Source organism: Epinephelus moara, chromosome 4 (assembly GCF_006386435.1).
Source record: "Epinephelus moara isolate mb chromosome 4, YSFRI_EMoa_1.0, whole genome shotgun sequence".
Taxonomy (NCBI): domain Eukaryota; kingdom Metazoa; phylum Chordata; class Actinopteri; order Perciformes; family Serranidae; genus Epinephelus; species Epinephelus moara.
The window spans coordinates 20,111,514-20,136,530 of record NC_065509.1 but is presented as its reverse complement, the minus strand read 5'-3'; the positions used below and the strand labels follow the sequence as shown (position 1 = coordinate 20,136,530).

Genomic DNA, 25,017 nt, shown 5'->3' with positions numbered 1-25,017 from the left:
GGGCCTGGGTCCAAACAGAATGTGCTCCCCGTGATCCTGTGGATGCCGCCATTGTTGTTGTTTCTTGCCGGCTTGTCAGTGTTGCCAGATCTTGGGGGAGAAACAAGCAACCAGGGCTATGGAAACAAGCCCAAAAGAAGTGATTATCATGCGTTTAAATAACTTTAACTTTTAAGTTTCTTCTCATCCAAACGCTGCTGATGCTAGCATCAGCGTTTCTTTGGACCATCTGTCTTAAATATGCCCATAAGAAGGACAGATATTGTTGTGTTGCCCATTAGTCCGGTGAAATGTGCTCTTCATTTTACAAATTTGATTAAAAGAAAGAAAGAAAGAAAGAAAGAAAAAGATATAGAAACGTTCTCAAATCATTCTCATGTGGCCACGGTTGTTACAGTTGAATGAGTTCATTGTTTCTAAGACTAAACAACATGTTACACAATTAGCTGCAGTTGATCCATGTGGCAGGAAACACTGGAACAAAGGCACTCCACTTTACATCCACTTTAACTGTTTACAGCTCCTCTGAATTTCATGTTTCTAATTTTAAGTTATAGCTAGTTTTACATAAACAAATGACCTTATGTTTGTGGTGTAATGTTTGTGACTATTAAATTGATGCCACATTTGTGACAGTCACTGGCCATCATGGGATTGTTATATTTTGCATGCATATTTACTGTGTTTAAACTGGGAGGTTTCTCCAACCAAAAATAGTTTAAATGTTACCATTAATGTTATTTACACAATAGCGCCACAGTTTTCGGTAAATATGTGCATAATGTGTGATATTTGGCCACATAAAAACTGTACCTTTGTAACATTTGCATTAGTAGTTAGCACCAAAGGAAACCATGAGGATTATTTAGCATAACAAATATGATCTATGGATTAATAACATGATCAGATGTTCAACTCAAATTCATTTATAAAACACATTTAAAAACAACTCACGTTGACCAAAGTGCTGCACAAAAGGAATAAAATGATAAAAAAAAAACCCACATACATAAGAGGCAACTTAACTGTCAGGTACACAGCTCACACATTAAGAGACACAACACACACAGGCACGTGTATGGGAAAACCACATCAGGGGGACTCAAACGCCAATGAATAAAAGTAGGTTTTAAGCCTGGACTTAAACGAGTCAGCGGTGGGTGCAGATCTGATTGGAAGGGGGAGGCTGTTCCACAGTTTGGGGGCAGACACAGCAAAGGCACCATCACCCCTGAGCTTCAGTCTGGAGCGTGGGACAGCTAGGAGCTCCAGGTCAGCTGACCTGAGGGACCTGGGCGTAGAATAGGGGGTTAGAAGGTCTGAAATGTAGGATGGGGCCAGACTATTAAGGGCTTTGTAAACAGACAGGAAGACCTTAAAGTCAGTTCTTAACTTTACTGGCAGCCAGTGGAGAGAGAGGCCAAAACAGGTGTGATATGGTCTCTCCTCCGGGTACCTGTGAGGAGTCTGACAGCGGCGTTCTGAACCAGCTGGAGGCCGGACGGGGATGACTGACTGATACCAGTGTACAGAGAGTTACGGTAGTCTAAACAGGAGGAGATGAGAGTGTGGGTGACTACCTGCAGGTCTTTGAGGGAGAGAAATGCCTTGATTTTGGCAATGGTGAGGAGTTGGAAAAAGGCACTTTATGAGACTGGCAACACTGGACTTGTGGTTAGGCTTGATAGGGAGATACAGCTGTGTGTCATCAGCATAGAAGTGGAAGGAGATTATGTTTTTTAATAATGGCAGTATTGGCCTAATAAACAGTTTTATTTAGAGTCAACTGATTTTTTAAATAATTTAGTTATATTTTTGCAAGCACAAGAAGTGCATATTGTTCCAAGAACCCAATGCAACTCTACATCTATATTAAAATAATCTTCTAAAGACTCAGCTTTAGCTTCAGTGTTACATAACAAAGGAAGGTCGTCTGTAAATTGATTCATAAATCAAGTTTAAGTGAGTTTAAAAAATGTTCCATTTACATGTTTCATGATTGTTCTAAAGGGACAGTATATTACATACAGTAGATGTCAGTCGGCATGTGCCCAGCTTGGGGAAGCAGGCTGGATTCCAACATAGGAGTTAAGCAATCTACTGCTGTGGCAGGGTCAGCAGAGAAATGTATTTCAGCCTCCTAAAAAAACTCTAAGTCTAAGTCTAAGTGTATACTATATTGAGTGTTTTCACTGCTTTACCTTAAAGCCAGTGATTTCCAACGGGAAAATTAAGCAGTTGGATCACTCTCTTCACAGCCAGACTCCACTGAGAAAACAACGATTTAACTTTACTGAACACAGAAGCTGCTAGTCTTATTGTGTGACTTTGGCGTTTGAAAGGATTCGTTCCGATTTACCAGTCACGCAATAACACTAAGCAAATGATCGAAGCTGCGGCAGACTACACTAAAATGACTGTTTTTTGTCAGTGGACTCTAGTGGCTTTGATAAGAGCATAAATGGGGAGCTGACTGCAGCTGGTGCAGAGTGCTGTAGCGAGACTCCTCACTGGTCACTGGTCACCGCCAGAAGAAGAGACAGCATTACACCAGCGCTAGCATCCCTGCACTGGCTACCTATCAAACACAGGATTGATTTTAAGGTTCTTTTAATTTGTTTTTAAGGCCATATATGGGCTGGCACCCCTGTATATTTCTGAACTTCTCTGCCCCTACTCCAACTCCTGACCTCTTAGGTCCTCAGAACAGTCAGTACGTTTACATGACACTTGAAAAAAACGAATTATTGCCTTAATCCGACTCTAACTGGACAACTGAAGTGCATGTAAACGCGTTACTCCGAACTGGACAACTGAAGTGCATGTAAACGCGTTACTCCGACTAATATAGGAGTTCTCCAACTCTGATTAAGACACCCAGATAATACGATTGGAATTCGATTTTCTCCGGCATGTATACGCCTTAATCGGAGTTAAACTAGACAATGCATGTGCGCATACTCCACACCCCCCGCGCTGGCGTATAACAGAGATACTGGATAAAGCGAGATACCCCACTCAGCTCACTTCCTGATTCAGTGACGTCAGCGCCACGCCCCCGTAGGAGACTTGCGACAGCTCTGAATGTATTGTCGTCAATGAGGAAAATGAACGAGATCACAATTTATGGTCAATTCTTTCGCCCTATAGTCACTAAAGTAAATACTGGGTTCATTTGAGGGTTGAGGGAGAACAGGCTCTGATTGGAGGGAGAGCTAACCACGCCCACTTAGGAGACAGGAAGAGTAACCATTTTCTTAACATTGGATAAGCCTACGGTGGGGTATCTCCTTTATCCAATATCTCTGTTGTAGCCCTCCAACACCATACAGCGTTCTTGCCTGCCTCTCGAAATCACCATGACCACGAGGGATAGCGTGCACCTTATCTGCACAATCAGTAACGCGTACATTACATACGAGATGAACAAAACTGTACGATTATTCATCTTGCTATTGTTCAAAAATGCCGGTCTGCCACCTGACTCCAGTTGTTTATTATTAAGCAAAGTAATAGGTCAACCAGAAAAGGGGCCGTATTAACCCGCTGAAACGACGCATATCGCCACCTAGTGTTGAGGAGGAGGACACGTTCCCATCAGTAATTTGATTTTCTCAGTTGCGTGTAAACTGGGACAAGGACAGAAGTCCGATTAGACACCAAAATTTAATTTTGAGCATAGCTCGATTAAGCTGTGTAAACGTACTGACTGTCTTTTATCAGTCCCACGATCGAGGCTGGTGGGTAAGGGGGAGCCTGCCTTTGCGGTAGCTGCTCCAAAGCTTTGGAATAGCCTTCTGCTCTCAAACCCCCCCAAATCTTATAACGTACATGTTTTCAATGGCTTTTGGTTGTTTGTAGTGGTTTTAATATCTTAGAATTTTCTAATTTTTTATTACATATGTAATTGTTCTTACCAGTGTGATTCTGTTTTATATTTGTGTACATTTTATATTGCTATATTGCGATATATTTGTGTGTCTATTTTTTGTACAGTGCTGCTGCTTTTGATCTGCGCTCTATATATTAAATAAAAAATATTATAATGATTATAAATAATATATTAATATATAAACAAATTTGGTTTGATTTGATATATGTGCATTTGTATGAGTAAGAGTGCTTTGTATCACATACACTGTGGTGGTGAGGTATTTCAATAGCCTACAGATTTAGAATAATTTTCCCGATGTGTATTTAAATCTGACTTTATTACATGTGTCAAAGTACAAGATCCAGGCATACATCACTAACATGCATATATATTTTCTTGTTGCAATGTTTCTTAAATAAAGTTTTCCTACTGATTGTTGGGGTCATGTTACAATGATAAACCGTGATAAGGTACAAGTCGTGTAAAGTCCACATTTCCCAGAATCCTCTGCGGGCCGCTCACCCCCTCTTAGTTTTTGCATCCGGGTCTGTACTTCCTTTTCCTCTGTGCGTAGATGCGATGAGGACCTAGATTTTTCTGTACCTCAGAAAAATCCGAATCCATCCTTGTAAAAGGTACCACCGAACCTCGCCAAAATGACCGAGCAGATGACAGTGAGGGGGACCCTGAAGGGGCACAGTGGATGGGTCACCCAGATCGCAACGACGCCCCAGTATCCCGACATGATTCTGTCGGCGTCCCGAGGTGAGGCTTCCCCCGCCGGCTCCGCCAACATGGCTAGGCTAGCATTAGCCAGCTAGTCGGTTTGCGGCTGTAGCGTCCGACAAACTGCAATGCTGGTGTGAGGCATTAACGAAATATGAATAAATTGCCATTATTGTACGTCATGTTGCTCTAACGTTTTTTAACGGTTACAGAATCTGCTCAAACTTAGCAGAAACACGCCGGTTAGCCTAACTTAGCTAGCTAACTCTATCGTGCGTCATCTGTAAATGAGCGTCAGGTTTCCACATTGCATCTGCGACACGTGTAATAACATACTTAGTAGTGTACAATAAAGTTATATGATTGAATGTGTAGATCTGGCAACTCATAACACCTCTAATCACAGTAAACCGGGCCATCTGTTGACAGTTTGACAGCTTTCCTTAGTAATGCATGGGGTCAGCTCTGTTTCCTGGGTCCTCGTTCTAAGAGATGAGGAAGGGTCATCGTCACAGTTAAGACTCCAAACGCACAAAAGGAGATGGATGTTCATTGCACCACTGCTGATATCAATGTCTGAAGTCACAAATTGTGGTAGATGTAGGTTTCAAGGAGCATAACATCAGTAGGCTGTAAATGAGTGATGTCATCGTAATAAACATTTGACCTACAGATCATTTGTCATTATTATAAAAATAAAACTCCTAGAAAGGATGCCCTAATGTGTCATGTTAAGAGGTTACTGAGCTGGGGAGCATAGGACCCTGGGAACACAACATTACATGGTGATCTTTATCTGCTCCTGACATAGTAAAAAATAGACACTGAGTTAAATGAATAACCTGTATATTTGTTTTCCAGACAAGTCCATTATCATGTGGAAGCTGACTCGTGATGAAACCAACTATGGCATTCCCCAGCGCTCCTTGCTGGGCCACTCTCACTTTGTAAGTGATGTGGTCATCTCCTCAGATGGACAGTTTGCCCTGTCCGGTGCCTGGGACGGGAGCCTCCGCCTGTGGGACCTCACCACGTAAGTATAAGTCTTTTCAGTACCGGTCAGATACCGGGTGTGTAAAGAGGGAGATGCGTCCTCTGCATGTTTACTTTTCATGGTATGTTTGTGTTCACGTGAAAGATTTGCAGAATAGTGATTTCATTGCTGGGAGGGTAAGGAATTCTGGATAAATGAAATCAGAAAGTTTTTACTACTGGCTTTAAAATTCAATATTTCACTGCCATCACAGGCTATCAAACCAGGAGAAAAGTAGGTGTGTTAAAAGACATCAAAATCTTGACCTAGGCTTGGTGTAACCTAACCGCAGCAGTCACATAACATGCCACAATGACATTGTTAACATTGCATTGGGTCATCTTGGCATCAATCAAATGTGACTCTTAATAGCCCAGCAGCATCAGGTCTGCAGCAAGCCTTTTCTATACCATCAGTAGGTCAAATCAGATACAAGCCCAGTGTAAGTTATGTGGCTAGACACTTTGGTTGACTTTGCAGCAACTTGATGGATCTCATAGAGCCCTTTTGTAACACGTGACCAGCATCTGTGCTGGGCGGTATTGCTGAATGTCTCTTAAGTCCTTTCAATCATATGCTTTAATTATATGATTCTCCTTAAATGTAAAAAAACAACAACAACCCCACAATATCTGCAACCAAGACATTTTCATTCACCAACTTGTGATAATATACTATTTAGTGTCACAATGTTACTCAAAGTAAATGTGTAGATTGGAGGTAGTAATGGGTCAGAAGATCTTGCGTCCAGCTATTCTAGAGGTCTCATGACCAAATGTGTGTTGAAAATACTGATGCTGCTAGTATATGGCAAATTCATTGTCACCAAGTTGTTGCATCCATTTCTGCTGGACTTTGCATCTGCAGCTTTGCCCTCACTGAGCCATATAAAAAACAGGGAATTAAAAAAATCATGCGGTGGAACAGATATACTGCGCAGGATTTAAAAAAAGAGGTGTGAGGCGGTGTATTTTTCTGTCAACTCTGCAACTTTGCCTGTATTTTCTTATTTTATGGGACACTTATGGCCGTGTGGGAGTGAATCTGGGGTTGGCTTTTACTTTGGCTTTCGCTGGTGGCCATCTTTACAAACATTAACCAACAATCCTGCAAAGAAAACCTCAAAGGCGCTCTATTTATGGACCAACTACAGTGCCTGTGCAGACCATCTTTGAATTGTTTTAAACCCAGAACATAATACACTACACATGTACATTCTCTGTGGAAACAGACAGAGTTCATTGGTTCAAGAGCAAAACCTGTTTCAACTCTTAAATAAACGTGTGTGTATCTTTTTTTTTTTTTTTTTTTTAAATGTTCTCACTGGTTTCGCTGTAGTGATAATTATACATGCTTCCTTCAACTGGGGAATCTTACAATGTGCAACAGCTTTGAGTTCTGAAATGTTTGGTGTTATGTTTCCCCAGTGGCAGCACCTCCCGCCACTTTTATGGACACACCAAGGACGTTTTGAGCGTGGCCTTTTCTGCTGACAACCGTCAGATTGTGTCCGGCTCCCGAGACAAGACCATCAAGCTATGGAACACTCTTGGAGTCTGCAAGTACACCATCCAGGTGAGCTGCTAACCCATGTTGACATTTTTGTGAGTAGCAGTCGTCCCCTTTCTTTCAGGGGAGCTAGATTTTAGTGGGTTTTAGTACAGCCTGTTTCAAAACTTGACGACAGATATTCTAAATGGGCCCCTATGTATTTCCTGTTGGAAAGTTTCGTGATGTATGTGAATGAAATCAGCTGGCAAGAAGGGAACATGGACTTCAAGCTGGTGCCAAGCATGCACTTCAACTGACAGTCTGAGTAACTTTGAATTAGAAGTTGAAACATTGCAGCACCTACTAGCTGAAAAACCAAACTGCCCTTAAAGTTTCCCTCAAATACAGTACCAATTGATCACCCAGTCACCTTTCCTTTACAAGACTAGCTTTCTATAACGGCTAAGTGTGATGTCCAGCATTGCCATGCTTTAATATCATTCATCAGATGACGCATTGACCCTTGGTTGGTTGGGAATGTTCATAATCTGGGTTGTTGGTGTTGCTAGTAAACAGCCAAATGAAATGCTGAAATGTAGCTGTCTGGGTTTTCCTACCTTGCTTCATTTCACGTGGCTTTATAAAAAAAAAAATCATAATGTTGGGTAACCAGAGAATCTTCTGTTGAGCACATGTATATGTACCTTTTTTGATTTGCAGGATGAGGGCCACACTGAGTGGGCGTCCTGCGTGCGCTTCTCCCCCAACAGCCAGAACCCCATCATTGTCTCCTGCGGCTGGGACAAGATGGTCAAGGTATGTTGCTCCTTTTTAAAACCCCTCTTAACTTGACCTGAATTGAAAAAGCTGACCACCTCACTGATGAGAATTTTGAGGTTTATCTTCATATGATGGTCTGCCTACTACCACAGATGTGATACAGTTGTCCTGTCCTTCGCTCCTAGGTATGGAACCTGACCAACTGCAAGCTGAAGACCAACCACATCGGCCACACTGGCTTCCTGAATACGGTGACTGTGTCTCCTGATGGCTCCCTGTGTGCATCTGGTGGAAGGGTATGAAATAAACTTTTTAATTGTAGACTACAACAGAATAATGGTTCTGGGCTCAACTGAAGCACCAGTTGAAGTACAGTTGCAGGTTTCAGCAGTGATGAAAACATTGAAAGCATCTGTTTAGCAGTGATGATAAAGAGGCTGTTTCTGAGTGTAACCTGCACTTCCAAAGCTCATTGTGTTGGTGTTAAAGAATATGCAGCAAACTCCCTAGTTGCAAGCTGTTAGTCGTGTAAATATCCTAGAAATCTGCCAAATGCATTAAAAGATATTGAAGCATCTTTTTCATTTCCTTCAGGACGGTCAGGCCATGCTGTGGGACCTGAATGAGGGCAAGCACCTCTACACCCTGGACAGTGGTGACACCATCAATGCCCTCTGCTTCAGCCCCAACCGTTACTGGCTGTGTGCCGCCACTGGCCCCAGTATCAAGATTTGGGTAAAGACTTCATCCTATATCTTATCCGTATACAGGCTATTAAAGCTACAGGGCAGTGATGAAACTTCAAATGCCAACTGTATTCTATGATGATAAAGAGGCTGTTTCTGAGCTCTAGCCTAGATCAGTGTGTACATTGTGTACATAACTTTAGATGCATTCACTTCTGCCGTTTATTCTTTGCTACTTCTGAGCAGTTAACTCATTGTGCTGCCTCCTGCTTTTTCTTCTCCTTGTGTAGGATCTGGAGGGCAAGGTCATTGTGGATGAGCTGAGACAGGAAGTGATCAGCACAAACAGCAAGGCTGAACCCCCACAGTGCACTTCCCTGGCATGGTCTGCTGATGGACAGGTACAACACACTTAGCTCTGTAGCACCTTTTCAGTACAGATGTCTTGCTATCCCACTATTGGTGGGTTAGTGTTTAACCCCCGTTGATTATACCCATTCACTTATAACTCTGATGTCTAATGGTGACAGTCCTGCAAATATGAGGGGAGCTAGAAACACTAATTTGAATATTAGTGGATTCACGATAAGACTGAAGTTACAGAATTTGAGTAATCACTGTTCCTCTATCCCTCTCTTTCCAGACCCTGTTTGCTGGCTACACCGACAACCTGATCAGAGTGTGGCAGGTCACTATTGGAACTCGATAAGAACTTTTCGTCGAAGCAACTTTGAATAAAAGACTGTTTGAAAGGAACGTGTGCCGTCTTGGTTTCAACACTATCCGATATAAAATACGATGTTTATTACCAGTAGAACTTCATCCTATTTAAATACTTAGTTTCACACAAGTTGTATAGTCGCAGTAGGGACAGCGGTAGATTCCAGATAATCCAAACATTTGACACAAGAAAACATGTAATGGTGAGTTTGAAACATGATTAAAGTTTAAGGAAAAACCATAAAAAGTTAAGTGAGAATCAGGGTTTACAATCATTTGTGGTTACTTGATTTTTGTTAACACGGGCTGTTTCAGTTGTGGTGTGGAGAATATACCCTATTTTTGCTTGCAAGATCTTGAGATTAATAAACACACTAAAACCTGGAGTGAGGATAATTTGACTGAATTAATGTCATTAGTTTTAGACAAGGCTAAAGCAGACTGTCAGTGTCTTTAAAGAGCTTTTCACAATACCCCTAGACAGAGCTGTTGGCCTGGGGATAACAAAGGTGTCCACATGAGCCCAATCCTGACATTAGCCTAGGTCTTGCTGGTCCTGGTCTGGAGCAGGGTAGCCCCAAGTTTGCAGGGTAGTCTCTGGCAAATGAACTGAACCGAACCCGGTGCTGAAAGTTTCAAGTGTAAAACAAGGCCAGGTAAACAACAGAATTTCTTAATGAGTTTGACCTGACATGAAACCCAGGGCCAACGGAAGTATGGTGTGAATTGTAAAGTCCTGGGCTAAAGTTAAAAAGGTGCATGTGGTGTGAAAAGTGTCCTTATGTTCGTCCAGAGTCAAGAGAATGCATTGTGAAAGGCCCGTCGTATCTTGTGCCACTTGAACTGCTCGGCTTGCCGTAGAGTTGTAATGGTATCCTAGCAACGCAAACAGAAGTGGAGACCGAAGGGAAGTGGTTTAAACGAGCAATTAACCACTTTTGGACATTTTAAACATACTTAATAAACATATCAGCAACATTTAGTGTTAATTATAACCCCACTCTTTCTAATGTAAAGCCAATTACGCCATAAAGTTAGACTTTAGTCGACAGGACTGACGGAAAGTATCGCAACTTCATCAGCTAAAGCTGCTTGTCTAGCACGCGGGGGAAGATGGACCAAACTTCATATCATCGCATATATGTGGAAAAAACTCTGGCCCTTATTAAACCAGATGCCATCCACAGAGCTGAGGAGGTCGAGGACATTATCCTGAAATCGGGCTTCATGATCCTGCAGGTTGGTTAACATCTAAACTGAGAACACAACAGTAAGCGTAGTAACATGGACGTTTGTGGAAGAGGTGTTATATTCAGGGTGTGTTGTAACGGCATGGTGTCAGGAAGGGGTCGACCCAACTGATTATTTCTCAGGCGCTAGTTTGTTTCTAGGATGTCCATGCAGAAACAAGTGGCCTAACTGAGACATCAGCAAGACTGATTTATCTTAGATATATTGTTCTTTGTAGATATGTTTTATTTGTGACAATGAAGGGCAGTACAGACCTGCAAGAGATATTTTTTAAGGCAACAAACTGACACCATTTTGTAGTTTGTCCACCAGAGAGCGCTCAGCATTTAGCTGCCACTTCTTAAAAATCTAATGGATCTTTATTTAAAGTGTTATTTTAATAAACATTTTTTAATGTGGGACATTCAAATAACATATAAAAAGCATACCATTATATACTTAGTGGATCAAGGTAAAGTCAGGGCTCGATATGTGGGCCATTATGTCACAGCATAACACAAAGAAGTGCACATGTCTGCTTTTGAACATGGTATTTTCATATAGTATATGTTGACACATTAGTTTTTTAGGATGTTCTTTCACATTCCTATCCCATCTCGTCTAAGATGCACAGGATGTCTTTTTCTGGTACATCATCACAAGGCACGGCATTCCATGTTGTTTTTGCAGTTTATTTAAATTGTTTTAAGTGAATGAAAAAATAGGATGCTGACAATAAGAGTAAAAATGCTAATAGAATATTTGAATAAAACCGAATAGAACAGAGTAGAATAGTTGCTAATAGAACCAGTCAAACTCACATAATAGCTACATAACTCTCAAACTTACAATGAATGATGACGTGTAGATACTGAATAATTACCCAGTTTAGATGCACCCATGGGAGCAGTGTGGTACAAACTGTAAGTGGACAATTTGGCAAAAAACACATGGTTGTTGGGTAGTAGTACTCCAAATACAAGTACAATACATAAGACTGTCCTCTTAAAAAGTGTTTATTGAGAAGATTGACACCAAAAACTTAAGAAAAGACACCAAATATGTTGAGATATGATAGGTAGGCATAGACTCTCCCTTATTAACATCAATTCACCCAGACCATGTCACTGTAAAATGTTGAAACTTTGCTTTTGACCTTTAAAAAACAATGTTCCACTAAATCCATGAAGTCATGAAGGTGTAAAACATTACTATTGCAATTTCTCCTCGGTTGAGCCCATCTTTGAGTTACATTGACTGGACTATAAGGTACTCACAGAACTACTGAGCTCAAAAACCCAGTACTATTAGTTCACATTTCACTGACGCGTGCAATACGTAATTTCTGTGACAGAAGCGGAAGCTGCAGCTCAGTCCAGAGCAATGCAGTGACTTCTACGCAGACCAATATGGAAAGCTCTTCTTCCCCAGCCTGACTGCCTTCATGAGCTCTGGCCCCATCGTCGCTATGACTCTGGCCCGCGACAACGCCATCGCCCACTGGAAGTCCCTCATGGGGCCTGCCAACAGCACCAAGGCCAGAGAAACTCATCCGGGGTGGTCAGTCTGTTAACTTATAAGGTGTTGATTCAGTGGTTTGTTTTGTTGTATGTTCCTTTTTGTGTAATGTAATATAATAGTGGGCGTTTTGAATGAATCACTGCCTTGAAGGGCTGATGGAAACTGAAGGTTACACACACAAACCAGGGCTGCAATCTGTGCCTATTGCTCTAATGCTCTACGTTCCTGCTAATGCATCAAGTGTTTGCTTAGAAACAAAAGCTAGCACAAATAAAACAGACCTTCAGTATATTAAGAAACATCTTGAATAACTACCATTTCCCTGACAACAAAATATGTTCTGCATGTGTATGACTTGGTATCATGATTCAGTGTTTGTACCTAACATACAGGGGTAAAAGTTTGCGCTCATGGCAACGCTGGCTGAGATATTTATATGAATGCAATGTGTTTTTCCCCAGCCTTAGAGCAAAATATGGCGTTTCCGACCTTAAAAACGCACTCCATGGCAGCGAGTCATTCCATGCAGCTGAAAGGGAGATCAAATTCATGTTCCCAAACTGTGAGTAATACACACAGCCACACAGACTGTTGCTTGCATAGAAATGTAGTATTGAACACTAGCATGCTTTTCCTCTGCAGCTGTAATCGAGCCCTTTCCCTCGAGAGAAGCCACCCAAGAATACCTGAGCAGGTATGTGAACCCAACTCTGCTACGTGGACTCACCGCGCTCTGCAAGCACAAGCCTCACAACCCCTGTGTAAGTATTATGCACTCAGTATTTGCTGTTACCGTGTTGTTTGCTGGTGTTGAGCGTTGGTCCCTGAAACATCTTACTCCTTATCATGTACATTTGTCTCCAATAGATTTGGCTGGCTGACTGGCTGATCAAGAACGATCCAAATAAGCCTCAGATATGCGATGTCGAAGAAGCAGAATGATAACAGGGAAATAGGGGGACAAATACATAATCTGACAATGTTCATGTTTAAACCAATGCATCTGTACAGTACTATAATGTAATAAAATGTCCTTTTTAGCACTTATCATTTGTTCTGTTTGGTTTGTGCTGAAGTTGGCCTCTTTATAAATCATTTGTTCTTTGTTTATATAAATTGTATGACCTGAGTTTAGATGATAACATTTACTAAATTGGACCAAACACTCGCACAGTAACATAATCTGTTCGACCTGCTTTGATCAGCTTCTTCTCGTTGCTCCTCTGGAACTGCTTCCAAACACAAAATGCATTCCTGTCAAAGTACTCCACGACTTAAGGGCCTACACAGACAGATGGCTGTCTGACAGGGAGTGAACAACACAGACGACTAGAGAGAGCATTACGGTAGTTTTCTCAGGCAGTTTGCATATGCTAACAGATTATGCAGGAAAGCAATAGTAGTTTATGTGTGTTTTTGATGTTTAAATCCGTCTCTAAATGCCATTTGACTATACAGTCTGCAGTTTAATAGCTTTGTGTGAATGTGGTTCCTAACTTAAAGTGTAAAGAGAGGGCTGCTTGTTTTTGGATAGAAAACCCACACAGGATAAGCTGTGATAGTAATAGATGGGTGGATGATAAATCAAGTGAATTATCCTTTATTAAACGGAACAAAACACGCCAGTTATCAAACTGTGTCCACCATCCACTAGATCGACTTACAATCTCTCATTAAAGGAATACTTCACCCACAGAATCACCATTTATTTATCAGTGAGTCCTGCTGTGTTACCTTGAATTTGTGAGGAAAACTGCATGCCTTCTTGGAAAATGGCTAACATATTGATATATGGATTGATTAGAGACCAGGTTTAACAACAGCAGAACTATATCAAAACATACATTTACAAACTCACACACAACTCCTGCAGAGTAGTCCAATTGTCTCACGTACCAGCTGAATGCTCAGTAGCCTACTTGCATTTTTGCTGAAGTCATTTAAAACTGAAGTGAAAGTAAAACTCATCTATGCTCGCTTCAAAGCCAGACACCAGTACTGAAGTTTTTTGTGTGAATGTATGTGTTTGGGAAGTACTGAGCACACAACTGCATAAATTAAACTTAGATTTCACGGTCCCAGTCAATAAACACATCAATATGTTTGCTGTTTTCTGTGGAGGCATGTGAGACAAAAAGTTTTCTTCACAAATTCAAGGTAACAAGGCATGATTGATTTACATCTTGTGGGTAGAGTATCCCTTTAACTAACACAGAAACTCATCTTAAATAAAAAGTAAACATTACAAATACAAATTACACAACTACACTATCACACATAAACCACTGACAGACATATGGTAGTGAAAGGAAGTCACTCATAGTCATTCAGTTTCTCCTGCCTTGCAGCAATAATGCCTTCTAACATACATAAATGTTTTATAAAGGAAAGGACTGTATATAAACTTAACAATATAGTGAACTATTGTTTTTTTTATAATGTATTTGAAGTAATTAATGTTTTGTCCAACCCATATTCGGTGTTTCCTCACAACCTCTACAGTAGTCAAAAAAGTCACGTTTATATGTGTCCATGTGCACATGTTTAAAGCTTGATGGCAGCTGTCTGTGCCTTTAGCCATCATTAATTCACACTGAGACACCAAGATCCACATTTTTCACATACTGTCCGTGAATTTGAACTACCCTGAACCGGACTACTGTCACATTTTAACACATTTTTGTCAGCCTCAGACTGACTAACAGTGTGAGCAAGTCCATTTGTTACAGCAACAGCAACAACTCATCGTATTTTTTTTAAATCACCGAGCAGCGAACAACTCTTTTTCATTAGACGCAGAAGAGTACTCCGAGTTCCTTCCTGTGTGTTAGGGGCGTGAACATCTTCTGTGAAAAGAAAGAGACGCGCGTATGATTGGTCCGGTCCCTGAGTGGCAGCAGCGCTCATCCAATCAGATGGCGCCTCCGCAGAAATGGCATTTTTTTTTCTGCCGGTTCTAGAAAACCAACCACGAGTTGTCGTCGTGTGGGAGAATCCATCTTGAAGAGAGCTCTCCGGTTGTGTGACCAGTAAGCAGGTTTTCCTACTTGTTTAGCCTTGGTTTTGTCTTTATTTTGTCACGTAAGTACTTTAATTGCTCCAGTATTTCGTTGTTTTTTTCCCAGGTAGATGTAATTGAGATGTCCGGGACAATTAAAAACCGTAGGCCTACAGTACGGCCAGCACGGCCTTTACATTACGTAACTGCGAATTTGAGTTGTACAGTCCAGGCTTGGTTTATCAGTGATGCAGCTGGTTGGACTGTTTCTAATCTTTGCTTCACCAGAAGTGCACTTTGCATGCCGAGTGGTCACTGCGTTGTGTAAATACGTGTTGCCATTTGCTGGCTCTCTGCAACAAATGCGTCTCCCTGTGAATGTATGGAAAGCGACCGTGCCGGCCAAAATGGTGGGAAATGCATGCATTTGGCACCATGTAAATGGCGAGGCATGTACGGCATGATGGATTGTATAACCACCGTGGTTTAGTGAAATGCCTTTTTTTATTCTTTGGGTTTAGGTATAATAGTGCAAAATGTCTGAGACAGAGCAGCAGTACATGGAAACATCGGAAAACGGCCACGAAGTCGACGATGATTTTAACGGAGCCGACCACACCGAGGAGGGGAACGACGAGAGCGCTGTGAATGACTGCGGAGAGGGAGAGGGAGAGGGGGAAGGAGAGGGCGCAGGGCCCGACGCCGACGGGAATTCGCAAAACGGAGGCACAGAGGGCGGACAGATCGACGCCAGCAAAGGCGAGGAGGATGCCGGGTGAGTTTAAAATGCTATGGTGTGACTATTTGGTGGAAACGACATTTACAATAAGCACTCGTGGTTTGCCATGTCTTTGTTCAACCGGCCTTTGTTGGCGCCATATGCAGAGCGGAGGGGGGATGGGCGCCTGAGCATGGATCAGATCTAACACAAGAAACTATTGATATGACAAGTCTGACGAAGTCGCATCGTAGCGATTTTCGACTATTGAATTAATGCTATAAAATAACATTCAGCTCCAGCAACTGTAGCCGCCCCCCCCATGTCATGGTGTCAACAGATGTTCTGGAACAGTGTGTACATTTGCACCCCCCTCCTGCCCACCCCCACCGCCACAGCCATATATATAAAGTTGGAGTAGCCCTGCAGCCTGTAATTCTAAACATGTCCCCTTCCGTCTCTCTGTGCTCAGGAAAATGTTTGTTGGTGGCCTCAGCTGGGAGACGAGCAAGAAGGATCTTAAAGATTACTTCACTAAATTTGGAGAGGTGACAGACTGCACCATCAAGATGGACCAGCAGACGGGCCGGTCAAGAGGCTTTGGGTTCATTCTCTTCAAAGATGCAGCCAGCGTAGAAAAGGTGAGTGTGTTGGCCGTTATAAGTCAGGGCTAGGTGATATAGACCATGAGATTTTTGATAAATATGCACCAATAATTTGGATGAAGTGACCAAGAATGTAAAGACAAATTGTAGAATTGTCATGACATCACGTTACTCTAATGTAGCCAGGAATAAACCATACTAAACGACATTACGATCTAGAGCAATATGTAGTCATCTCACAATATCGATATATTGACATCTTGCTCGGCCCTAGCCTAAATAATTCTAATGTGTCCCCCCCCCCTTTTTGTGTTGCTTTGTTTCCTAGGTTCTCGAACAGAAGGAGCACAGGCTAGATGGCCGAGTGATCGACCCCAAGAAGGCCATGGCCATGAAGAAGGACCCAGTCAAGAAAATCTTTGTGGGAGGCCTTAACCCCGACACCTCGAAGGAAGTCATCCAGGAGTACTTTGGGACCTTTGGAGAGGTGCGTTATTCCGCAGATTTTAGTCATGTCATTAAGGGAGTGAGTGCTAAAGATAAGACTGCTTCAAAGTTTGTTTCTCTGCTCAGGTTGAGACCATTGAGCTCCCACAAGATCCAAAGACAGAAAAGAGGAGGGGATTCGTATTTATCACGTATAAAGAAGAGGCTCCCGTCAAGAAGGTCATGGAGAAGAAATACCACAACGTCGGTGGAAGCAAGGTAATTGCCTACCACACATTTTGCAAACGTGAAATTGGAAGAGGTGGTCTCAGTTTTATTAATACTTTTTGTGCTCTTGTGTGGTGTTCCAGTGTGAAATTAAAATAGCCCAGCCCAAAGAGGTCTACCAGCAGCAGCAGTATGGCGCCCGTGGATACGGAGGACGCGGAAGGGGCCGTGGAGGTAAGCGCTCTTCTGCATGTGTACCAGCAAAATCTTTATTTTAAACGACACTCAGTGGTAGACTTTGAATTTATGCCGAGTAACTGCCTGGGTCCTGTGTGCTGGAGAGTTGTGACAAAGGCCTCACCTGTTCATTCTAGGCCAGGGCCAGAACTGGAATCAAGGTTACAACAACTACTGGAACCAGGGATACAACCAGAACTATGGCTACGGACAGCAAGGCTACGGATATGGCGGCTACGGCAACTATGACTACCCTGCTGGTTATTACGGCTATGGGGGTGGCTACGATTACAGTAAGCGATAAGTGCCCCCAGGGAAAGAAAGAATGAGAGAAACTTTATTTTCTTGGTCCTCCTTGTTGTACAGAAGAACTCAGTCCCTTTTTCTCTTGTCCTCCAGACCAGGGCAATACAAGCTATGGGAAAACTCCAAGACGTGGAGGCCACCAGAATAGCTACAAGCCATACTGATCACACGTAGTGCAGGTATGCATTTTTGCATCATCCGTGGTAGTATGAGAACATAGCTGTAACCATTGGTGCCTTTTTGACCCCAAAGATCTCCATCTACTCTAAATCCATTCAAGCATTGTGGTGGGGTTAGGGTAGGCTGTGTTGTGGGGTCTGTGATCATTAAAGATGGATTCATTCCACCTGTCAGCCATCTTAAGATGCATCTCTACTACTTGATCAATAAGGGTTGAGTTGGTGGTGGTTGAGAACAGGAATAAGGACCGTTTCACCTTTCACCAGGGTGCTAGGTGTACTAGTTAGCGGTCGTGCCCCCCTCCCAAAGTGTGTCTGTCCATTCACTGACCTGTCAAACTCATTCATGCACCTGTCTTTGTGTAACTGCATGCCATATTTGGTTTATTCTCAGTAACGTTAAGCACCGTGTTTTTCTCTTAAGGTCTAAAGTAAATAAGAAAAAGAGATCCATGGTCTGACCACAACGAACATGGGCTCTGGCTTTTCCTTTGGAGTTGGCAGAAATTTGGACTCATGCTCCATTTGTACAGATCAAGTGAGGAACTGGGGAAGCAAATGTCACTTTTCCACTTTTTATTTTATATTGTTTTGTGTCCATTTACATTTCCAGTGATGGAAGTGTTATTTTTACTGTACTTTTTGGTACCTTTTTGAATCTAATGTATTGTATGGTTGTATTTTTACATGTCTACTGGATTTACAGATGAGCAGGAGCAAGAGCTTTTAAAGCTCACAAATAAAACAATTTTGCTTTTTTTTTTTTTTTTTCTTTCCTTTTTGGTGTTTCTAGATCTTTAGTTATTTTCTCCCGTGCTGAATGTTGGATGCGAGTTGCATGGCTTCAGATGTGGGGTGAGGCAAAAAAAATAAGGGATTTAAACTAATCAAAGGGTTCATTGTAAGCGTGTCAAGTTAATGTTTGCAGATGGCCTAGTAGACGAAGACAACCAGCATCTTTATTTTATTTTCTTTTTTTTTCTTTTGGCTTTTAAGGAGATTCTTCCCCCATCATGTCTGCAATTTTAAGTGGCTTTACTAGTGTTATTCAACTGAACGCAAGCCTGTTAATGTAAGAGGGTACTCCCTCTCTCACTGGAAACTCATTCCTCTAGTGTCTTGGGCAAATTGGTAGAAATAAACTTTTGGTTTATATTACACACGGATCCTTTTGTTATTATTTGTAAAGATAATGTTAAATGTTTTGTACTGTTAAATGGCTTGCTTGTTTTGTCTTGAGTAATGTTAACACCTCTACGGATGCCTCTTTGGGAAGGTGTGGGAGAGGGCTTCAATACCTGCAGGATAACTTGCTGAGTGTTAATACCCACCCCACTAGATGTGAAACTGCGATACTTGAGCATTTTTTATGAATGTGACCAGGAGTTAAAGCTAGTGTTCTGGTAAGTGCTTATCTCAACCATACTGTGTATTAGGAACATGTTGCTGCTCAGTGTTTTAACGTGGGATAAAATATTTTAAATATTGCTACTTTGGGTAAAAGAAAGTAAGAGTCAAGATTTCTTTAAAAAAATGCTTGGTGTTTATTAGTGTCTTGATTGGAGAAAAAAAAACAAGTCTTTGTAGATCATGAATGTCAAATTAGCATCTTGTGTAATGGGTCGACTTGCAGATGGTAATGATAAAATGTGTAAACCTCCAGTTGGCTGGGTTTCACCAGTTAGGTGTCTGCATAGGAGATGCCTTAAAAATGGCACTGAACACCTGAGGGGAAGAAAAAAACTTACATTGATACACTTTAAAGTTGCATGGCTGTAGACAAATGAAAAGAGCAATCATCCTCCTTTTCTGACTGACATAAAAAATCCACTTCCACCATTTTGATATTTCCTAGATTAAACTTTGTACTAATAGACAATGTATCATCAGACTAATCCATTTCTAAAACAAAGTGAGTCCCCACAGTGGTCAGTGACGAGTGGAAGACAGCAACATGTTCTGCTAAGTGAAATGACTGAACTTGTTCGATCTACTGGAACCTCGAGTATAAGACATTCACATCTCTACCTCTGAACTTTATGAATGTGACCGTCTGACAATGATGCAATTAAAGGTTTTTCTACAGGTTTAACAAACCTTAGATGTCGTCCTTTTCCAGTTTAAGTGCACTGGCTCCCATGTCTGTGAGAAAAAGGAAACTGGTTGAATGTGTGATATTCACTCTTGCACAGTGTTTTATATTACGTCTTGAGTGCCAGGTAGCGGTGTCTGTCAAACTAACCTGTGAGGATGCGGTCGATACACTGTGCCACCAGCTCGGCGTCCTCCATACTAAAGCACATGGGAGGTTTAAACTTGACGACGTTGTCCCAGGGGCCGTCTGTACTGACACAGATTTTATCCTCCTCTTTCAACCTAACGTAAAAGGGACATGGAGTGAAATCACAGAAACAGTGCGTACAAGAAAATCAAGTTAAAGGTAATCTGTGTTTCGACTGTAACTGTGACTACTGTATTGTGTAGTCTGGTACCTTTTCACCACCACTGCTGCTGTTTCTGTGGCGGGAGTCTTCTTCTTCCTGTCTGTAACCAGCTCGAGACCCACAAACAGACCTACACCTCTGTCAAATAGGGAACACAACAGAAAACAATCTAAGACGGGGGGCGACACTTTACAACTCACCTCAACTTTTAGTTGTTATTTTGACGAAGGAAAACTGGATTTGAGTAATGAAACGGCCCAGATTGAAAAGGTAACTGGATGCCTCCAATTGGCATGTCTTCAAAGTCCCTGTTGTTATTGTCATTTTATTCCCTTAAATTGTGCCTGGTATTCTAATGAAATTACTAGCTCAAGTTTTGACCCTTGGGTAAGGAAATATAAGTGCCATAAGTAGGTCCTTATCACAGTAGATATTTTACATGTCTCAGTAGGAGGAGGGAGCACTTAAATAGAACAGGGCCATTGCTAATGTTATTAATACCGGTGCATTTCCTATTGTGTGAATTCAAAATGTCTGCTGTGAAAGAAGGCCTGATACACACTTCTAATAATAGGTTTTGCATCGGTGGGAATATGGGGTCTTTTTTTTTACCTACGGTATTTTGCAGTTCCTCTACAATGTAAATAATTACATTAATAATTAAACAACTAGGGACACGGGTCAAAAATGAGCAATAGCTCTAAACTCCATGTGCAGCACATCAGTTTTGTTCTTTGTATTGGAACAGATTTAAATGGCTTTGTCCCCATCATGAAAATAAATAGATGTTAACTTTCAAGCCCAAGCACATGCCATTGAAAATGACTAGAGAAAAAAATCATTTTATTTCTAGCAGCCAATTCCATTAGTTATAAGTTGTTCCATCAAAACATTTTTCATGTCAGAGATCGATCAGTACCGTCCTGCCTACTCCTCTGAGCTGACAGAAGATGGACACAGGGTGTAAAGAGTTCTGTCTGATATCAGGTAAAAGATAAGGAAAGACCTGTGTGGATTTAATTAGTGTTAGTAATTTAATTAGTAATTAGTAGCAGTGAAATGGTACGTGACAAGTTAATGTGTGCCAGACTGTCCTTATCACTTAAATCTGATTTCATCTCATGGACTCTTGAGTACAGAACGGCGCCGACCTTAATGCATTTGGGGAGTGTGCTAGTCACTGCATTCTCACCTGACGTCGCCAATTATTTGATGTCGAGTTTGCAGCTTCATGAGCAGATCTTTAAGATGTCCTCCCACCCGAGTGGCGTTTCCTCTAAGGTCCTCTTTCTCTATCACATCAAGGACCGCCAGGCCGATTGCACAGGAGACTGGGTTCCCTCCAAACTGCATGATGTTAGAGGCAAAACAAATAATTTCATCTTGATATAGGCATGCATTTTAAGAGGCAGTGCAAACAGGTGTCCACAGAAATCTCTTTTGGGGTAACAGACTTTAAGAATTCCCATTATTAATGTATATTTTATGCTGCAGCATAGTAGTAAGTGACAAGTCTTTAACATTTGTCAAGCAGTAGTCAGTGAGTGACACAAGCACCTAAATTAAACATTGGTTCTGACATTGTACCTTAGAAGACACTATCTTCATGTCGTAGGTTACTAAAAATAATAATAGGTCTTACTATGATATCACACAATCTCTGACCCTGCAATCTGGCGTAACTGCAGACCCCTGAGGTATTTTTGTTTTATCCCACCGGAGCTGTGTTATATTTCTCTAACTGTCATGACTTTGTCAGTTTGTTCCAAATGACTTCATATCATCATTTTCGGTTTCTGTTTTAATTAGTGCTTGTAAGGGGTGGGGGACTCATCAGTCAGTTCAATCAGTCGTTTCAAAGGAGACAGACAGATTTCCTCGTGCTCTGTCAACGGCCATAAATACTGCTCTTCACTAAGGTAAGATAATGTTCAATATTATTTCATGATAAAAACGATCAAATCACAAAAAAGTCCACCAGCCACAGTGGATGTCAAACGCTCAGCTGGAACCTCTACTTGAAAAAGGTGTTACCATTTGACCCCGAAACGCAGACAGGAAGGTAACACGTTTTCTCTGCATGTGATGTGCCAGTATGCAGTGAGCATAGCATGAGCCAAATCGTGTGCTGTAACTGCTAGTAGCATGTGGTGTTTGAAAAAATGGAAATTTGAGGTCTTTTGTACTGAAGGGCAATTAAAATTAAAAGGTTTTAAACTTTGAATGACTGTGGGTTTCATTCAGTTTGGTTGGTTCCAATATATACTGTAACATACAACTTGAAATGACTGAAAACTAAATGAGCATCAGTCATAAATGATAGAAGAAATAAGCTCCTCAGTACTAATGTGGACTGTACTTAGGATAAAAGTTGGAGTTTGTATTAAAGAAAAGCATATATTTTCATTTTACACAACATGCAAACAAACTATTTAAATAATAATTTGTGTTTTAAATGACCTTACCTACTCAACAAATAATGTTATGAGAGGAAATAAGTTAACATTTTGCTAGGATGGCTGTTAGGTAGAAAAGCTTATTCATGGAGACTCCAGTTGGTAGCCCCAGTATGCTCAATATGTTGGTAAGATGAGGGTTGAACTAAGAATGTCATGAGCCTGACTGTCTCTACAGCTGGAAAACACCATAGATACCAACTTGAACCATTCATTCATATTGTGTTGAGGCTACTGTATAATCACCGTGTTGAAGTACTCCACTCCGTTGGCCGTGAAAGCTCCTGCTATCTCCACAGTGGTTGCCACACATGCCACAGGATGCCCGTTGCCCATTGGTTTACCCATGGTCACAATGTCGGGACAGAACCCCTCCCCCTGCAGCTGGAAAGCCCAGAAGTGACTTCCCACACGTCCGAAGCCTGTCTGCACCTCGTCTGCCACAAACACTCCACCAGCTGAGCGCACGTATCTGTGGAGAGTTTGACGGAGACGCACCATGACTCTACTGTTCTACATGTGGTCGAGCAAAGACAGAACCTAGAAAAATGAGTCATCACTCACTCTGCAACTTTAGCTGAGTATCCTTGGGGCATGATGATTTGTCCTCCAACACTTGGCAAGGATTCAGCAAAGAAGGCAGAGATCTGTGGGGAAATGGAAGTTAGTGAGAATTATAAATGGTCCTGTTCATTACAGTGTTATTAATTCTCTGTATAACAATGAGTGATCTAAGTGTAAGGGTGTGTATAGCTGAGTAAAAGTGTACCTTACGACCCTTCCTGTGCACCTCCTCTATCAGGTCTTTTACTGTGTCAGCGTAAGCTTGGCCAGGGTTGGGGTGATCCTCTCTGTATAAGCCCCTGTAGGTGTCTGGTAAGGGTGCCTAGGAGGATGAAACACATTCTTTCAGACAGGCAGGAGTCCACTGTTGGTCAGCGGTTTGTGAAATGATGGTCGTATGGATTTACACACCACATGAACCCATTCTTTCTGTCCTGCCAGTTTCCGGAACTTGTAAGGACTAATGTCGATGAGGGACATTAGATGCCCATGGTATGCACTGGTGTAAAAGGAGAGCTCATTGTAATTGACAAGCAGGTGTATTGTCAGAGGGCGAAAGTGTTGCACTAGAGCTCAATACGTACTGGTCAAGCACAATGACGTCCTCATGCTGGGTGTACTGCTGGGCCAAGCGAAGGGCAAGATCATTGGCCTCTGAACTGCAAGAAGAACAGATGTTAAATCACCACAATGGTACTTGAGGAATACCAGTTTGTTGGGCTTTGGGTGTGTTACTTACCCTGAGTTAACAAAGTAGAAGACACACAGTTTCTCAGGCAGGGTGGCGGCCAGGCGGTCTGCATACATGACTATGTTGTCGTGCAGGAATCTTGTATTTGTGTTGAGGAGGTCCATTTGTGCTGCTGCAGCCTTTGTAATGCTGGGGTGACAGTGGCCCACTGCAAAAGGAATAATGCAACACATGAACTTTCTACCACTAGTAGGCAGGAGTGTAATGTACTGTGTTTATAAAGGTCATAACTATAGACTTTGCACTGGATAATAAATGTTTCACCATGGTGGACGTTGCTGATGCAGTCCAGATAACGCTGGCCATTCTCATCGAATAGATATTGCCCTCTTGCTCTCACTATTTTCACAGGGTCGCCTGAATAGAAGAGTTTGATGGACTGCCTGTGATCCAATCAATTACTACGTGTCAGTAACTGTCTTGCACAAACACACGACACATGCACCAGCTTGCATCAAAACAATCAAACAATACCAGTTTCATTCCTACATACCCAATCAGTCTGTTCCTCATTGCTAGAGTTTCTTCTTTCCTGAAATTTTCACGTGCCATGTTGTCTTTGGGATCCCCGCAGATGTGACGTGTGTCAAAGACTACTGAGGAAATGAACAAAGGGCGACGCGATGACACTAATCAAGACTTCTTCTGCATCTACTTCTGAAATTGTTTCGCTATGTCTGGTCTGTGGGCTTGACATCCACCGCGCATGCGTACATGGTAAACTGTAGTTCACATAGTTTGAGCAGTTTGCAATAGATTCTTCTTCCATCGCAAATATATGTAGGCCATCTCAGTTAGATACGTGTTATATAATTCTACATGAATCAGATAAACTACGTTTATATGTCTAAAACACAGTTTGGTCAGTTATTATTTTACGCTGTCGCTTTATTTAGAAGGACCTAACTGTGGGGCGGGTAACGCCACAGAGACATTAAAATAAGGGCAAGACATGTTGCTTAAAGTGTATTTACAGTTGGAAACACATCAATTAAATTATTGTTGGAGGAACATGTGCAATATCAGCATATTGGGGTTTCCTCA

The 25,017-nt window shown here is 41.8% G+C and overlaps 4 protein-coding genes across 5 annotated transcripts; 3 read left to right on the top strand and 1 right to left on the bottom strand.

Annotated features, from left to right (window-relative positions):
• The first annotated feature begins 4,420 nt into the window (after positions 1-4,420).
• On the top strand, positions 4,421-9,346 carry rack1 (receptor for activated C kinase 1). The gene is made up of 8 exons (XM_050042771.1): positions 4,421-4,639; positions 5,462-5,633; positions 7,061-7,208; positions 7,845-7,940; positions 8,090-8,200; positions 8,499-8,639; positions 8,881-8,991; positions 9,234-9,346. Exons 1-8 carry the CDS (start codon positions 4,531-4,533, stop codon positions 9,297-9,299), a joined length of 954 nt encoding a protein of 317 aa, XP_049898728.1. The 5' UTR covers positions 4,421-4,530; the 3' UTR covers positions 9,300-9,346.
• Positions 9,347-9,501: 155 nt separating this feature from the next.
• nme5 (NME/NM23 family member 5) lies at positions 9,502-13,109 on the top strand. The gene is made up of 5 exons (XM_050042772.1): positions 9,502-10,549; positions 11,895-12,100; positions 12,523-12,623; positions 12,704-12,822; positions 12,929-13,109. Exons 1-5 carry the CDS (start codon positions 10,424-10,426, stop codon positions 13,001-13,003), a joined length of 627 nt encoding a protein of 208 aa, XP_049898729.1. The 5' UTR covers positions 9,502-10,423; the 3' UTR covers positions 13,004-13,109.
• A 1,835-nt stretch (positions 13,110-14,944) lies between these two features.
• On the top strand, positions 14,945-18,916 carry hnrnpaba (heterogeneous nuclear ribonucleoprotein A/Ba). 2 transcript variants are annotated; one of them, XM_050042770.1, is made up of 9 exons: positions 14,945-15,090; positions 15,581-15,834; positions 16,250-16,418; positions 16,711-16,869; positions 16,956-17,087; positions 17,180-17,270; positions 17,411-17,566; positions 17,673-17,758; positions 18,183-18,916. In XM_050042770.1, exons 2-8 carry the CDS (start codon positions 15,596-15,598, stop codon positions 17,741-17,743), a joined length of 1,017 nt encoding a protein of 338 aa, XP_049898727.1. In that variant the 5' UTR covers positions 14,945-15,090; positions 15,581-15,595; the 3' UTR covers positions 17,744-17,758; positions 18,183-18,916. The 2 variants fall into 2 exon arrangements, with proteins under 2 accessions (XP_049898727.1, XP_049898726.1); XM_050042769.1 differs by having other exon boundaries at positions 15,014-15,142.
• On the bottom strand, positions 18,332-24,672 carry phykpl (5-phosphohydroxy-L-lysine phospho-lyase). Its single transcript, XM_050042762.1, has 13 exons — positions 24,467-24,672; positions 24,238-24,356; positions 23,962-24,121; positions 23,807-23,881; positions 23,634-23,721; positions 23,428-23,544; positions 23,223-23,305; positions 22,905-23,130; positions 21,395-21,549; positions 20,251-20,340; positions 20,001-20,134; positions 19,856-19,917; positions 18,332-19,483 (listed from the first exon to the last, which is right to left on the bottom strand). Exons 1-13 carry the CDS (start codon positions 24,523-24,525, stop codon positions 19,433-19,435), a joined length of 1,419 nt encoding a protein of 472 aa, XP_049898719.1. The 5' UTR covers positions 24,526-24,672; the 3' UTR covers positions 18,332-19,432.
• Between the last annotated feature and the right edge of the window lie 345 nt (positions 24,673-25,017).

What these genes read in the sequence shown, in the direction of transcription:
- rack1 (XM_050042771.1), top strand. Translation starts at nt 4,531, where the DNA reads ATGACCGAGCAGATGACAGTGAGGGGGACCCTGAAGGGGCACAGTGGA. An exon ending in CGCCTGTGGGACCTCACCAC is followed by an intron (nt 5,634 to 7,060) that starts GTAAGTATAAGT and finishes ATGTTTCCCCAG; the next exon opens with TGGCAGCACCTCCCGCCACT. An exon ending in CATGGTCTGCTGATGGACAG is followed by an intron (nt 8,992 to 9,233) that starts GTACAACACACT and finishes CTCTCTTTCCAG; the next exon opens with ACCCTGTTTGCTGGCTACAC.
- hnrnpaba (XM_050042770.1), top strand. Translation starts at nt 15,596, where the DNA reads ATGTCTGAGACAGAGCAGCAGTACATGGAAACATCGGAAAACGGCCAC. An exon ending in ATGCAGCCAGCGTAGAAAAG is followed by an intron (nt 16,419 to 16,710) that starts GTGAGTGTGTTG and finishes TTTGTTTCCTAG; the next exon opens with GTTCTCGAACAGAAGGAGCA. An exon ending in ACTTTGGGACCTTTGGAGAG is followed by an intron (nt 16,870 to 16,955) that starts GTGCGTTATTCC and finishes TTCTCTGCTCAG; the next exon opens with GTTGAGACCATTGAGCTCCC.
- nme5 (XM_050042772.1), top strand. Translation starts at nt 10,424, where the DNA reads ATGGACCAAACTTCATATCATCGCATATATGTGGAAAAAACTCTGGCC. An exon ending in CAAATTCATGTTCCCAAACT is followed by an intron (nt 12,624 to 12,703) that starts GTGAGTAATACA and finishes TTTCCTCTGCAG; the next exon opens with CTGTAATCGAGCCCTTTCCC. An exon ending in ACAAGCCTCACAACCCCTGT is followed by an intron (nt 12,823 to 12,928) that starts GTAAGTATTATG and finishes TGTCTCCAATAG; the next exon opens with ATTTGGCTGGCTGACTGGCT.
- phykpl (XM_050042762.1), bottom strand. Translation starts at nt 24,525, where the DNA reads ATGGCACGTGAAAATTTCAGGAAAGAAGAAACTCTAGCAATGAGGAAC. An exon ending in ATGAGGAACAGACTGATTGG is followed by an intron (nt 24,357 to 24,466) that starts GTATGTAGGAAT and finishes ATTGGATCACAG; the next exon opens with GCAGTCCATCAAACTCTTCT. An exon ending in GACGTCATTGTGCTTGACCA is followed by an intron (nt 23,722 to 23,806) that starts GTACGTATTGAG and finishes CTTTTACACCAG; the next exon opens with TGCATACCATGGGCATCTAA.